This window comes from Neovison vison, chromosome 4, assembly GCF_020171115.1.
Source record: "Neovison vison isolate M4711 chromosome 4, ASM_NN_V1, whole genome shotgun sequence".
Taxonomy (NCBI): Eukaryota; Metazoa; Chordata; class Mammalia; order Carnivora; family Mustelidae; genus Neogale; species Neogale vison.
In genome coordinates, this window is record NC_058094.1 from 138,359,172 (window position 1) to 138,374,162 (window position 14,991).

The 14,991-nt window shown below is 41.4% G+C and overlaps 1 protein-coding gene across 4 annotated transcripts in view; it reads left to right on the forward strand.

Annotated features, from left to right (window-relative positions):
* The window catches only part of LOC122904684 (contactin-associated protein-like 3), a 156,671-nt gene that overhangs the window by 60,503 nt on the left and 81,177 nt on the right, over window positions 1–14,991 (forward strand). For 3 of the 4 annotated variants that reach the window (XM_044245777.1, XM_044245776.1, XM_044245773.1), the window contains 2 exons: window positions 5,395–5,598; window positions 14,042–14,226. In XM_044245777.1, the coding sequence (XP_044101712.1) occupies window positions 5,395–5,598; window positions 14,042–14,226 (389 nt within the window). The remainder of the gene's footprint in view (window positions 1–5,394; window positions 5,599–14,041; window positions 14,227–14,991) is intronic. The other variant, XM_044245775.1, reaches the window with a different exon arrangement.

Genomic DNA, 14,991 nt, shown 5'->3' on the forward strand with positions numbered 1-14,991 from the left:
GGGAGATCAAAGCTGCGGGCCTAGTCCCGGGAAGGACCTGAGTGCACCCTAAAGTCAGCAAACACGAGCTGTGCACCATGGGGGGCTCCTAGCCTAAAACCATGGACCAATAACAGTCACACTGACTCGCAAAACTATGTGGCATCCGTGGTTTACTAGTGGAGCTTCTGTCTTGTCTTCATTCTTACTATTAATAAGAGCAATTGTTCAAGCATAGAGCTTTGCCCTTTGTTTTTGACAGTAATTGTATACAATATGATTTATAGCCCCAAGTGTTAATCATTGCCCCCCTCCCCATTTCTAGTCTCACTGCTCTGTTGATATTGGGAACATGTCCAGATTGCTTATCGTGGCATATAATGTCTCTTAGATGCAGCTTCTCTCTCTGGTTTCACTTCTTTAAACTCCAATTACAATGATATTTGCTGTTCCTACGAACACCAGGCGTTCTTCATGGCTTCCTGGGGTGGCACACACACGTTCTCTACCTGGAAATCCCTCCCTTCCCCCAACTCCTAGACTGCACATGGAGTGTGTGTTTGAAGTCTTCTTAGAGTCCCATGCCCTCTCCAGCAGCCCCGAGGAAGGGGGATGTCCAAGGCTATATTCCCCACGAACTTGTTCTAGGCTTTGTATTCCACTCTGAAAAGGTTTCCGTTTGGGTGTCCTCTGCTTTCTTAAATTTTCAGTAACATTTACACACTCTGATCAGTTTCACGTTGACATCCTCGATGTAGGTCTCTGTAAGCCACAGACACTGACACTGGCCCCACGTCCTCCTTCATTTCTTTCTTGACTATTATTCTTCCCTGGGGCATCTTCTGCTCCTTCTTTTCTGCTTTGACTCCTGTGTTCATGGTCTGTGTCTTCTCAAGCATTGCCTTGAGCTTGTACTAGTCCCATCCTGTGGTGGTGTGGTGTCGTCTTGTGTTCATTAGTGTGTTGTTTGTCTGAATAAGGGAAGAGAGAGAGAATGAGGGGAGGACAGAAGGAGAGAAGAGGGAGGAAAGGAGTGTATGAGTCCTTGGGAATATGGACTATGTAGGCAGCTCCTGTGTCAAGTCAGGCATGAAAATAAAACTGAGAGTAAAACATGCAATTGGCCATTTTAAAACATTGTATTTATCTGGGCATCTGGGGGGCTTAGTCAGTTAAGCATTCGACTCTTGATCTCAGCTCAGCTCTCTCACGGTCATGAGTTCAAGTTTCACTTTGGGCTCCATGCTGGGCATGGAGCCTAGTTAAAAAAAATTCAAATATTGTGTTTATTTTAAAAATGTACTGACTGTTACAGCAGAAATTTATAGGTTTTGTTTAGCAACCTCAAAACATCCTTGATATTTATATATTTCTATAAATATATGTAATATAAATATTATAAAAATTTAAATGTCCATAATTAATACAAATAACCAATTCTAACATATTTTTATTTGAATAAAAACTCCAAAATAATGCATTAAATTACCCCTTAGCATCACACTTAACTTTTACAAGAAGGCTCCTGAAAAATGTGTTCATATGTAATTCAACTAATTAAATTATTGGGGTACTTGAGATGGAGATCACTTATTATGAATCAGAATGAGAACCAGTAGTTTTGTCCATTGCAAGAGTGCAGAACCTACATTCCAAAGTGGAAAATGTGATATGATATTTCATTGAAAATACGAAGTGTTTTTCCAATTTATGTGATTTCAATTTGTAATTATTAGTTTTCTTAACTGGGGCTATATTTTGATGCTATCACCAACATGGGCATGAAGGTGAGGGAACCTCTACTTCTACAGATGGGCTGTCCCCCATCCATGCTTGGAGAGTTAGCCACTGCAAACTCACTGAGCTGTCTTCTCTGTCCCACAATATGATGTTTTGGTTTAATTTAAAAAAAAAATCTATTGCCTTGGGGCACCAGGGTGACTCAGTGGGTTAAACCTCTGTGTTTGGCTCAGGTCATGATCCCACGGTCCTGGGATCGAGCCCCGCATCGGGCTCCCTGCTCAGTGGGGAGCCTGCTTCCCCTTCTCTCTCTGTCTGCCTCTCTGCCTGCTTGTGATCTCTGTCTGTCAAATCAATAAAATCTTTGAAAAAAAATCTATTGCTTTTAAAAATGGTGTATGAGTGACACATGTTTAAAAATGTCATTTTATGTTTAGTGACATGTCCATTTGTTTTCAGATATTCAGACTGATTCATGAACGTTTGTAAGTGAACAAAGTTCTGTAGAATTGATTCTCTTTGACGAGGCCTGAAACTGAGTTTCCAGTACACACATTCCTGTTGTAAGTCGTCCTTGTGACAGGGCACACTCTTACTTATCACGTGGGCTTCACGTTTGTCATGAGGGGCTTCTTGATCAACAATATGGCCCGTTGTTTGAACCGTGTTGGCTGCTTTTGGGTGCCTACCTGTAAATTGCATGTGACACATGCCATATGATTGGGAAGGTCTTACCCTCTTTCTTTCCAGACACTTCCCCAGAGAAGACCTCCCCCGTGCTCCACTTCCTCCTTCCTGACTGTGAGCTTCCTTATCTCCAGTTTCCTAAGCAGCCTGCAGTAAGACTAGGCTACTCCTTCTGAAATGTGTTCTTTTCATGATAGCTGAAGTGAGAAGGTGAGGGGAGCACTGTCAGCTCTGGGAAGGCCAAGCCATGTCTGTCCTCTTGGGTTTTATGCCAGCACCTAGTGGGTGCTACACCCATGTTAAATGAAAATAGAGTGTACTTGAGGGAACAAATGGAAATTAAGTCAGGGCAGTGTGGGGGTTGGGGAGGAAGGGAATATGGGGAAGATGGTCTTTTAGTAACAAAGCTGTATTTTCCAAAGCCAAATCCCTGCCAAGTCAGGGTCTGAAGCTACAGAAGATGGTCTGTATTGTTATTCCACAGAAGCCATAATATTTACCTATTTTTTGACCTCATAAATATAGATTCATGAAAAGCCACAAACGAAGTGTATTGAATTATGCAACAGGTAGATCAACAAAAATAATTAAATTTGTGATTTCCCATCTAAAATAGGGTTTTTAATATTTAAATCGAAGACGGATTGCCACATGTCTTGCGGTGAGCTGGTTCTTATCAAGGCCACCCGTAAGCAGTCAGGAATCTGGCTCAGAAAGGATCACTGGCTAATGGCGCTGAGTGCGGGATGACAGGTGTCTGTAAAGTGCCAGACAGCGCACATTTTAGGTCTGTGGTAACCTGTACTCTCTGCCACAATTCTTCATTTTTTTGTTTTTTAACAAACGTTTAAAAATTAGCTCATGGGGCCGTACAGGCTGCAGAGTGATGTGGGTCATTTCAGATGAAGAGAAAGCAGCCTCACATTCCAGACTTCTGAAAGCAATTCCTCATTTTTATCTGTGCTGTTTTAACTCCTCTCCACTGAGCTTACGTTTGTTACCATTTAAGATTTTAGTGAAACCACCAGGACTACTACAAGATATGTTGTTTGAAGTGGTTTTGTTTTACTCCATTGATGACCTTTCTAGATTATAACTCAGTCTCCTTCTAGGCTTAGAGATCCTGTCAAAACACATGTTAAATGTGCCTTGTAAGATAGAATGTGATGATTAGCTTGTGGTTGATTGTTCTAGGTACGAGTGTTAGGGATCTCAGTGGAGAGGAAACGAAAACATTATAACAAAAGGATTTTCAGCCCATTCTTTTGTGTTTCTATAAATCCAATAAATTTTTCACTACTCCATTTTGCCTCAGGGGAATGTTCCAGGAAATATAATCTAGGTTCTGTAGAGCAGTGGTTCTCATATGTAGACACCATACCAGCGGCATCAACATTGTCAACATCGCTAGGGGACATGTTAGAAAAGCAGACTCTTAGGTCTCACCCCAGGCCAGCAGAGTCGCAGTTCTGGGATGGGGTCGGATTCTGTGCTCACCCAACACACAAGGACGTCCTCATCCTTAGAAGACCAGTGTTACTCTTACAAAGCTATAGTGGCAACAGGGAAGCTGGGGACAAACCTGATCTGGTCAAAAGATGCCGGATAAAATCATTTGTGGAACAAATGTTTCTTCTTCACTAACTGCAGAAGGGACATCATTTAAATTTGACAAAGGGATATATTTTTATCAGATGTTCATTTAACTATGCAATGGGGAATAATTGCTTGTTTCCATGATTTTTAGACACACTGCTGTGTTTATATATTTTCCACCATGTATGGGAACCGGAATCAAACTCCTGAATTTTCAAAAGGTGGCTGCATGAAATAAAGGATTCCTTAGAGTAGTGAATGTAAAGGGTTTGCTGTAAATATTTTAGTTCGTCTCAATGAAATGCAGGTCCTAATGTACATTGGCCCCAGGCTTTTGTGAGGTTAAATAACCCAACGTCGTATCACTGGCTCAGAAGACATCAGCTTCCTGTTTCTTTGGCTTCCTCTTGCACCTTCATTTATTGCACACACACATTTGAAAAAACCTCTTTTTCAAAAATGTGAGTGCAGTGTACACACAATGTTACATTAGCGTCAGGTGTACAACATGGTGATTTGATGATTTTATGGGTTGTACGATGTTCACCACCAGCATAGTTGTCACGTGTCCCCATACAACTCGATTAGAATATCGTTGACTATTTTCCTGGCCGTACCTTTCACACTGTGACTTATTCACTCACTCCATGACTGGAAGCCAGAACCTGCCGCTCCGCATCACCCACTTTATCCATCTCCCACCTCGTCCCTTTAATAGCTACCAGTTTGTTCTCTGAATTTATAGGTCTGGTTCTGCTTTCTGTTTACTTATTCATTTTTTTGTTTTGTTTTTGGATTCCACATGTGAGTAAAATCATACGGTTTTTAACTTTTTAAGTCAGTAACGTTTTATCTTTTTACTTGTGAAATATGAGAAATATGAGAGATTCTTCTGGGTAGTTAGTATAAATCCCTTTGTGCATCTTCTGTTCTGTCTTTGGTTTCTTTGGCCAGTGTTCTTTTTACATTAATGATAAAATATAACTTTTTCAATAAAGAGAATGCAAGTGACCTTGATAGTGGGAAAAATAAGACTATTGGAGAGTTGAGGACAATGATGTGCTGCTGTGGGGAGTGACTTCAACTGTTTTACTGAACTTCGTTGTTTACAGGATGAGAAGTGGCCAGTACAGAGGCAGAAGGAATTAGGCTTAGTCAACAGAAGTATTTCTAGCTGATACATGTTAGGGAAAATGTCAGAAAAGGCAAAGAGTGGAGGTTAGGGATCTCAACTATGGGTATCAGGGAGGATGGGCAGCACCGTTTTTTCCCCTCTGCACTAAACAGACCAGAGATAATTATGTGTGCGTGTGCATGTGTCAACTTGCTCATTTCAGTGCCTGAGTAAAGATGTATTATACTTTGATTATTTTCTAATGTCTCCTGCTGTAGGATCCGAGATGGTTAACTTTGATGGGAAAAGCTCCTTGCTATACACGTTTAATCGGAAATCTGTGAGTCCAGCAAAAGATGTGATTTCTTTGAAATTTAAAACAAGGAAGACTGACGGGATTCTACTCCACAGAGAAGGACAAAACAGCAAACATGTCACCCTGCAGTTAGTTAGAGGAAAGCTCATCTTATTGCTTAATTCAGGTAAAAATTTCCCAGTGGGTGTTTTCAAAAATATGCCTCTTTAGATGGAAGTATCTTTTTTTTTAATTACTTAAGTTTTTTTTCCCCAATTTATTTATTTTCAGAAAAACAGTATTCATTATTTTTTCACCACTCCCAGTGCTCCATGCAAGCTGTGGCCTCTATAATACCCACCACCTGGTACCCCAACCTCCCACCCCCCCGCCACTTCAAACCCCTCAGATTGTTTTTCAGAGTCCATAGTCTCTCATGGTTCATCTCCCCTTCCAATTTACCCAAAAGCACATACCCTCCCCAATGTCCATAACCCTACTCCCCTTCTCCCAACCCCCCTCCCCCCAGCAACCCACAGTTTGTTTCGTGAGATTAAGAGTCACTTATGGTTTGTCTCCCTCCCTATCCCATCGTGTTTCATGGATTCTTCTCCTACCCACTTAAGCCCCCATGTTGCATCACCACTTCCTCATATCAGGGAGATCATATGATAGTTGTCTTTCTCCGCTTGACTTATTTCGCTAAGCATGATACGCTCTAGTTCCATCCATGTTGTCGCAAATGGCAAGATTTCGTTTCTTTTGATGGCTGCATAGTATTCCATTGTGTATATATACCACATCTTCTTGATCCATTCATCTGTTGATGGACATCTAGGTTCTTTCCATAGTTTGGCTATTGTGGACATTGCTGCTATAAACATTCGGGTGCACGTGCCCCTTTGGATCACTACGTTTGTATCTTTAGGGTAAATTCCCAGTAGTGCAATTGCTGGGTCATAGGGCAGTTCTATTTTCAACATTTTGAGGAACCTCCATGCTGTTTTCCAGAGTGGTTGCACCAGCTTGCATTCCCACCAACAGTGTAGGAGGGTTCCCCTTTCTCCGCATCCTCGCCAGCATCTGTCATTTCCTGACTTGTGGATTTTAGCCATTCTGACTGGTGTGAGGTGATATCTCATTGTGGTTTTGATTTGTATTTCCCTGATGCCGAGTGATATGGAGCACTTTTTCATGTGTCCGTTGGCCATCTGGATGTCTTCTTTGCAGAAACGTCTGTTCATGTCCTCTGCCCATTTCTTGATTGGATTATTTGTTCTTTGGGTGTTGAGTTTGTTAAGTTCTTTATAGATTTTGGACACTAGTCCTTTATCTGATATGTCGTTTGCAAATATCTTCTCCCATTCTGTCAGTTGTCTTTTGGTTTTGTTAACTGTTTCCTTTGCTGTGCAAAAGCTTTTGATTTTGATGAAATCCCAAAAGTTCATTTTTGCCCTTGCTTCCCTTGCCTTTGGCGATGTTCCTAGGAAGATGTTGCTGCGGCTGAGGTCGAAGAGGTTGCTTCCTGTGTTCTCCTCAAGGATTTTGATGGATTCCTTTCTCACATTGAGGTCCTTCATCCATTTTGAATCTATTTTTGTGTGTGGTGTAAGGAAATGGTCCAATTTCATTTTTCTGCACGTGGCTGTCCAATTTTCCCAACACCATTTATTGAAGAGGCTGTCTTTTTTCCATTGGACATTCTTTCCTGCTTTGTCGAAGATTAGTTGACCATAGAGTTGAGGGTCTATTTCTTGGCTCTCTATTCTGTTCCATTGGTCTATGTGTCTGTTTTTGTGCCAGTACCATGCTGTCTTGATGATGACAGCTTTGTAGTAAAGCATGAAGTCCGGAATTGTGATGCCACCAACTTTGGCTTTCTTTGTCAATATCCCTTTGGCTATTCGAGGTCTTTTCTGGTTCCATATACATTTTAGGATTATTTGTTCCATTTCTTTGAAAAAGATGGATGGTACTTTGATAGGAATTACATTGAATGTGTAGATTGCTTTAGGTAGCATAGACATTTTACAATATTTATTCTTCCAATCCAGGAGCATGGAACATTTTTCCATTTCTTTGTGTCTTCCTCAATTTCTTTCATGAGTACTTTATAGTTTTCTGAGTATAGATTCTTAGCCTCTTTGGTTAGGTTTATTCCTAGGTATCTTATGGTTTGGGGTGCAATTGTAAATGGGATTGACTCCTTAATTTCTCTTTCTTCTGTCTTGTTTTTGGTGTAGAGAAATGCAACTGATTTCTGTGCATTGATCTTATATCCTGACACTTTACTGAATTCCTGTATAAGTTCTAGCAGTTTTGGAGTGGAGTCTTTTGGGTTTTCCACATAGAGTATCATATCATCTGCGAAGAGTGATAATTTGACTTCTTCTTTGCCGATTTGGATGCCTTTAATTTCCTTTTGTTGTCTGATTGCTGAGGCTAGGACTTCTAGTACTATGTTGAATAGCAGTGGTGATAATGGACATCCCTGCCGTGTTCCTGACCTTAGTGGAAAAGCTTTCAGTTTTTCTCCATTGAGAATGATATTTGCGGTGGGTTTTTCATAGATGGCTTTGATGATATTGAAGTATGTGCCCTCTATCCCTACACTTTGAAGGGTTTTGATCAGGAAGGGATGCTGTACTTTGTCAAATGCTTTTTCAGCATCTATTGAGAGTATCATATGGTTCTTGTTCTTTCTTTTATTGATGTGTTGTATCACATTGACTGATTTGCGGATGTTGAACCAACCTTGCAGCCCTGGGATAAATCCCACTTGGTCGCGGTGAATAATCCTTTTAATGTACTGTTGAATCCTATTGGCTAGTATTTTGGTGAGAATTTTTGCATCTGTGTTCATCAAGGATATTGGTCTATAGCTCTCTTTTTTGATGGGATCCTTGTCTGGTTTTGGGATCAAGGTGATGCTGGCCTCATAAAATGAGTTTGGGAGTTTTCCTTCCATTTCTATTTTTTGGAACAGTTTCAGGAGAATAGGAATTAGTTCTTCTTTAAATGTTTGGTAGAATTCCCCCAGGAAGCCATCTGGCCCTGGGCTTTTGTTTGTTTGGAGATTTTTAATGACTGTTTCAATCTCCTTACTGGTTATGGGTCTGTTCAGGCTTTCTATTTCTTCCTGGTTCAATTTTGGTAGTTTATATGTTTCTAGGAATGCATCCATTTCTTCCAGATTGTCAAATTTGTTGGCGTAGAGTTGCTCATAGTATGTTCTTATAATAGTTTGTATTTCTTTGGTGTTAGTTGTGATCTCTCCTCTTTCATTCATGATTTTATTTATTTGGGTCCTTTCTCTTTTCTTTTTGATAAGTCTGGCCAGGGGTTTATCAATTTTATTAATTCTTTCAAAGAACCAGCTCCTAGTTTGGTTGATTTGTTCTATTGTTTTTTTGGTTTCTATTTCATTGATTTCTGCTCTGATCTTTATGATTTCTCTTCTCCTGCTGGGCTTAGGGTTTCTTTCTTGTTCTTTCTCCAGCTCCTTTAGGTGTAGGGTTAGGTTGTGTACCTGAGACCTTTCTTGTTTCTTGAGAAAAGCTTGTACCGCTATATATTTTCCTCTCAGGACTGCCTTTGTTGTGTCCCACAGATTTTGAACCGTTGTATTTTCATTATCATTTTTTTCCATGATTTTTTTTCAATTCTTCTTTAATTTCCCGGTTGACCCATTCATTCTTTAGAAGGATGCTGTTTAGTCTCCATGTATTTGTGTTCTTTCCAAACTTCCTCTTGTGGTTGAGTTCTAGCTTCAGAGCATTGTGGTCTGAAAATATGCAGGGAATGATCCCAATCTTTTGATACCGGTTGAGTCCTGATTTAGGACCAAGGATGTGATCTATTCTGGAGAATGTTCCATGTGCACTAGAGAAGAATGTGTATTCTGTTGCTTTGGGATGAAATGTTCTGAATATATCTGTGATGTCCATCTCATCCAGTGTATCATTTAAGGCCTTTATTTCCCTGTTGATCTTTTGCTTGGATGATCTGTCCATTTCAGTGGGGGGAGTGTTAAAGTCCCCTACTATTATTGTATTATTGTTGATGTGTTTCTTTGATTTTGTTATTAATTGGTTTATATAGTTTGCTGCGCCCACGTTGGGGGCATAGATATTTAAAATTGTTAGATCTTCTTGTTGGACAGACTCTTTGAGTATGATATAGTGTCCTTCCTCATCTCTTATTATAGTCTTTGGCTTAAAATCTAATTGATCTGATATAAGGATTGCCACTCCTGCTTTTTTCTGATGTCCATTAGCATGGTAAATTCTTTTCCACCCCCTCACTTTATGTCTGGAGGTGTCTTCGGGTTTAAAATGAGTTTCTTGGAGGCAACATATAGATGGGTTTTGTTTTTTTTATCCATTCTGATACCCTGTGTCTTTTGATTGGGGCATTTAGCCCATTAACATTCAGGGTAACTATTGAGAGATATGATTTTAGTGCCATTGTATTGCCTGTAAGGTGACTGTTACTGTATATTGTCTCTGTTCCTTTCTGATCTACCACTTGTAGGCTCTCTCTTTGCTTAAAGGACCCCTTTCAGTATTTCCTGTAGAGCTGGTTTGGTGTTTGCAAATTCTTTCAGTTTTTGTTTGTCCTGGAAGCTTTTAATCTCTCCTTCTATTTTCAATGATAGCCTAGCTGGATATAGTATTCTTGGCTGCATGTTTTTCTCGTTTAGTGCTCTGAAAATGTCATGCCAGCTCTTTCTGGCCTGCCAGGTCTCTGTGGATAAGTCAGCTGCCAATCTAATACTTTTACCATGGTATGTTACAGACTTCTTTTCCCGGGCTGCTTTCAGGATTTTCTCTTTGTCACTAAGGCTTGTAAATTTTACTATTAGGTGACGGGGTGTGGGCCTATTCTTATTGATTTTGAGGGGCGTTCTCTGAACCTCCTGAATTTTGATGCTCGTTCCCTTTGCCATATTGGGGAAATTCTCCCCAATAATTCTCTCCAGTATACCTTCTGCTCCCCTCTCTCTTTCTTCTTCTTCTGGAATCCCAATTATTCTAATGTTGTTTCGTCTTATGTTGTCACTTATCTCTCGAATTCTCCCCTCATGGTCCAGTAGCTGTTTGTCCCTCTTTTGCTCAGCTTCTTTATTCTCTGTCATTTGGTCTTCTATATCGCTAATTCTTTCTTCTGCCTCATTTATCCTAGCAGTGAGAGCCTCCATTTTTGATTGAACTTCATTAATAGCTTTTTTGATTTCAACTTGGTTAGATTTTAGTTCTTTTATTTCTCCAGAAAGGGCTTTTATATCTCTGGAGAGGGTTTCTCTAATATCTTCCATGCCTTTTTCCAGCCCGGCTATAACTTTGAGAATTGTCATTTTGAACTCTAGATCTGACATATTACCAATGTCTGTATTGATTAGGTCCCTAGCCTTCGGTACTGCCTCTTGTTCTTTTTTTTGTTGTGAATTTTTCCGCCTTGTCATTTTGTCCAGCTAAGAGTATATGAAGGAGCAAGTAAAATACTAAAAGGGTGGCAACAATCCCAGGAAAATATGCTTTAACCAAATCAGAAGAGATCCCAAATCGTGAGGGAGGACCCCTCACGATTGGGTGAGGGATCTCCTCTGATTGGGATCTCCTTTGATTGGGATCTCCCAATCTCTTCTGATTGGGATCTCTTCTGATTTGGGGATAAAAAGAGGTTCAAAAAGAAAGAAAGAAAAAAAAAGAAAAAAAGAATTAAAAAAAAGAGATTGAATTAAAAATTCAATCAACAATTTAAAAAAGAATTAAGAAAAAAAAAGATTGAAGAGATTAGGATCTCTTCTGATTTGGGGATAAAAAGAGGTTCAAAAAGAAAGAAAGAAAAAAAAGAAAAAAAAAGAATTAAAAAAAAAGAAAATGAATAAAGAAAAGTATAAAAAAGAAAAATATATATATATTAGATAATCTAGTTAAAAAACGTTAAAAAAGAAAAGGGTAAAAGTTATAAAAAATTTTAGCAGAAGAAGAGAAAAAAAGTGAAAAAGAAAAAAATTAAATTAACTGCAAGACTAAAAAATCACAGGCGGAAAGCCATGAGTTCCGTGGTTTGTTTTCTCCTCCTCTGGAATTTTGCTGCTCTCTCCTTGGTATTGAATCTGCACTCCTTGGTAGGTGAACTTGATCTTGCCTGGATTTCTTGTTGATCTTCTGGGGGAGGGGCCTGGTGTAGTGATTCTCAAGTGTCTTTGCCCCAGGCGGAATTACACCGCCCTTACCAGGGTCCGGGCTGAGTAATCTGCTCGGCTTTGCTTTCAGGAGCTTTTGTTCCCTGAGCGCTTTCCGTAGAGTTCCGGAGGACGGGAATACAAATGGCGGCCTCCTGGATATCAACCTTTTGTCTGTACTGTCATTTGCAAATGTCTTCTCCCATTCCGTGGGTTGCCTCTTTGTTTTTTTGACTGTTTCCTTTGCTGTGCAGAAGCTTTTGATTTTGATGAAGTCCCAGAAGTTTATTTTCGCTTTTGTTTCCTTTGCCTTTGGAGACGTATCTTGAAAGAAGTTGCTGTGGCTGATATCAAAGAGATTACTGCCTATGTTCTCCTCTAAGATTCTGATAGATTCCTGTCTCACATTGAGGTCTTTTATCCATTTTGAGTTGATCTTTGTGTACGGTGTAAGAGAATGGTCGACTTTCATTCTTCTACATATAGCTGTCCAGCTTTCCCAGCACCATTTATTGAAGAGACTGTCTTTTTTCCACTGTATATTTTTTCCTGTTTTGTCGAAGATTAATTGACCATAGAGTTGAGGGTCCATATCAGGGCTCTCTACTCTGTTCCACTGGTCTATGTGTCTGTTTTTATGCCAGAGAGTCAATTATCATATGGTTTCACTCATTTGTGGAGCATAACCAATAGCATGGAGGACAAGGGGCGTTAGAGAGGAGTAGGGAATTTGGGTAAATTGGAAGGGGAGGTGAACCATGAGAGACTATGGACTCTGAAAAACAGTCTGAGGGGTTTGAAGTGGCGGGGGGGTGGGAGGTTGGGGTACCAGTTGGTGGGAATTATAGAGGGCACAGCTTGCATGGAGCACTGGGTGTGGTGAAAAAATAATGAATACTGTTTTTCTGAAAATAAATAAATTGGGGAAAAAAAAAAAAGAAAAGAAAATGCTTCACCAGGACCTGGGCCAGGCTGAAGAGAGCAGGCCTTTTGAAAGACTGATTCTGCTGCTAGAGCTAGAGAAAATGTACCATTTTGTAGTAATAAAAAATGGGACCAACCCAGTCCTTTCAAGTGGAAGGTATGTGCTCTGCAGTATCATGCTCAAGTTACAGTGAACTACCGTGAAACATCGTAAGTGTACATGACTTAGACATGCTACTGAGGAAAAGATAAAAGCGACTTGCAGAAAAAACAAAACAAAACAAAACAAATGGCGGCCTCATGGTCTCCGGCCCGGAGGAGCCGAGAGCCTGGGGCCCCGCTCCCCTTTGCGCCCTCAGCGAACAGCTCCCAGTAACTCGCGTCTGCCCAACCTCCAGCTGCGCTCCGAGCTCACCGAGCTTGCGACCGGTTCAAGGCAACTCCGAGCTGCGAGCTTACTGTTGGCTCTGTCTCTGCAGCTGCTTTCCCGTTCCAATATCCGCAAGCTCTGCGACACTCAGACACCCCCGATCCTTCTGTGACCCCGCGGGACCTGAGGTCACGCCGACCCCGCGTGGGCTTCGCCCCGGTTTGGCCTCCGGAGCGATGTCCCTCAGCAGAACAGACTTTTAAAAGTCCTGATTTTGTGCTCCGTTGCTCCGCCGCTTGCCGGGAGCCGGCCCCTCCCCCCGGGGTCTATCTTCCCGTCGCTTTGGATTCACTTCTCCACCAGTCCTACCTTTCAGAAAGTGGTTGTTTTTCTGTTTCTAGAATTGCTGTTCTTCTTCTCTTCGATCTGCCGATGGATTTGCAGGTGTTTGCAATCTTTAGATAAGCTCTCTAGCTGATCTCCTGCTAGCTGAGGTAGTCTCAGCCTGCTACTTCTCCGCCATCTTGACTCCTCGGTGGAAGTATCTTTTTATGCTTAGTTTTTCACAGTTAAGTAGCTAATTTATCCTGAAACCAGAACACTTTTGAGAAAGAAAGAAGACCCTAGAAATAATTACTCTGGAGCAAGAAGTATGACCCAGAACGGTCTAGGCAAATGGAAGTGTGGTCGCTCCACAGTTGAGGTGTACTACGGAGAACATGCATGTATCCCGAATGTACTTTACTGTAACAAGTTTTATAGGTCAATTAGTGTGTAAGACCATTTGCATATGTTCAGTAAACAACCTGGTAATATTGTAAAGACAAGGGGTGGATCCCCGACCTGTGAGGTGGTGCTCTTCATGAGGTTCTTGGAAGAAGATACTTCTAAGAAAAATGAAAATGCAATAATTAATAATAATAAATACAAGTAAGGTAGAAGAAATCATTCCCAAGTGAGAGAAGGTTGTACAGGAGGCTGAGGTAAAGGCAGTTGGCCAGCTCTCGGGGTAGAAGTGTGCCAGGAAAGTGACTGGGGGACATGTTGACCTCCCACAAGGTAGCCATAGTACTGAGTTGGCCTCCCACACAGCAGCCATGGTACTGGGTTGGATGGGGCGGTTCATTTGCTTCGCTGTCCTTGTAGGCTGTGCTAACCTGCCCTCCCCTGATGCCCATGCAACCCTCACCCTGGGCAGCCTGCTGGACGACGAGCACTGGCATTCTGTCCTCATCGAGCTTGGGAACACGCATGTCCACTTCACCCTGGACAGGCACAGTCAGCATTTCCAGGCCGATGGCGAGTGCGACTACTTGGATCTTGATTATAAGGTGTGAACATTTCTTTTCAAGTATTACAGATTTTGTTATTTAAACGCAACATAATCTTTTAAGAAAATACCGCTATGCAGAGAAATTCCCTTTGCTAGTAATTTGGAATTCTGGTGAAACGTTTCCTACGGGTGACATCGGCCCAGCAGGAGACCCACGTGCATTGTTGAGATGTTGTGTCACTCATAGGTGTGAGTTCTCCCCTGGGAGGAAGTAGTCGTTGAATTCGGAAAGGTGTAGATGAAGAGCTATCAGTATGACAGGGGGCACAGTAAAATACACAAGTCTGGACGGCTTTCCATGTTACCTCTGGTATTGACTGTGACCTGTTCCCTTGGAGATCTGTGTTTTAGACCGATCGTAAGCAGAATTAGCAGTCTAGGGTGCTTGGAGAAGTAATCACCATACATTCCAACCTGCTTTTTTGAGGAATGAGAGAGCCAAAGTCAGGCGATTCAAAATACCATTTCTTGGGACATTTAAAGGCTTAACGCATCCCCAGCGTGTAGCCCGCATGTATGTAACCAGCACTGGAGAACACCTTTTGTTCTGCCAGTTCTGTTCAGCACATCTATCAGAGCAAAGGGGATGATTTCAACATTCATTTAGTGTAAGTGGCCTCAGTCGAGGAGGCCAGCTGCAGAGCCTGGTCCTGAATGAGATTATCGATGCCTTCATTATTCTAACCCATCAGCAGTGTCCTGACATAGACCCGGACCCTGAAGCTGGGTTCTAGGAAGGTTTGTAAAGTAGAATGTCATCACG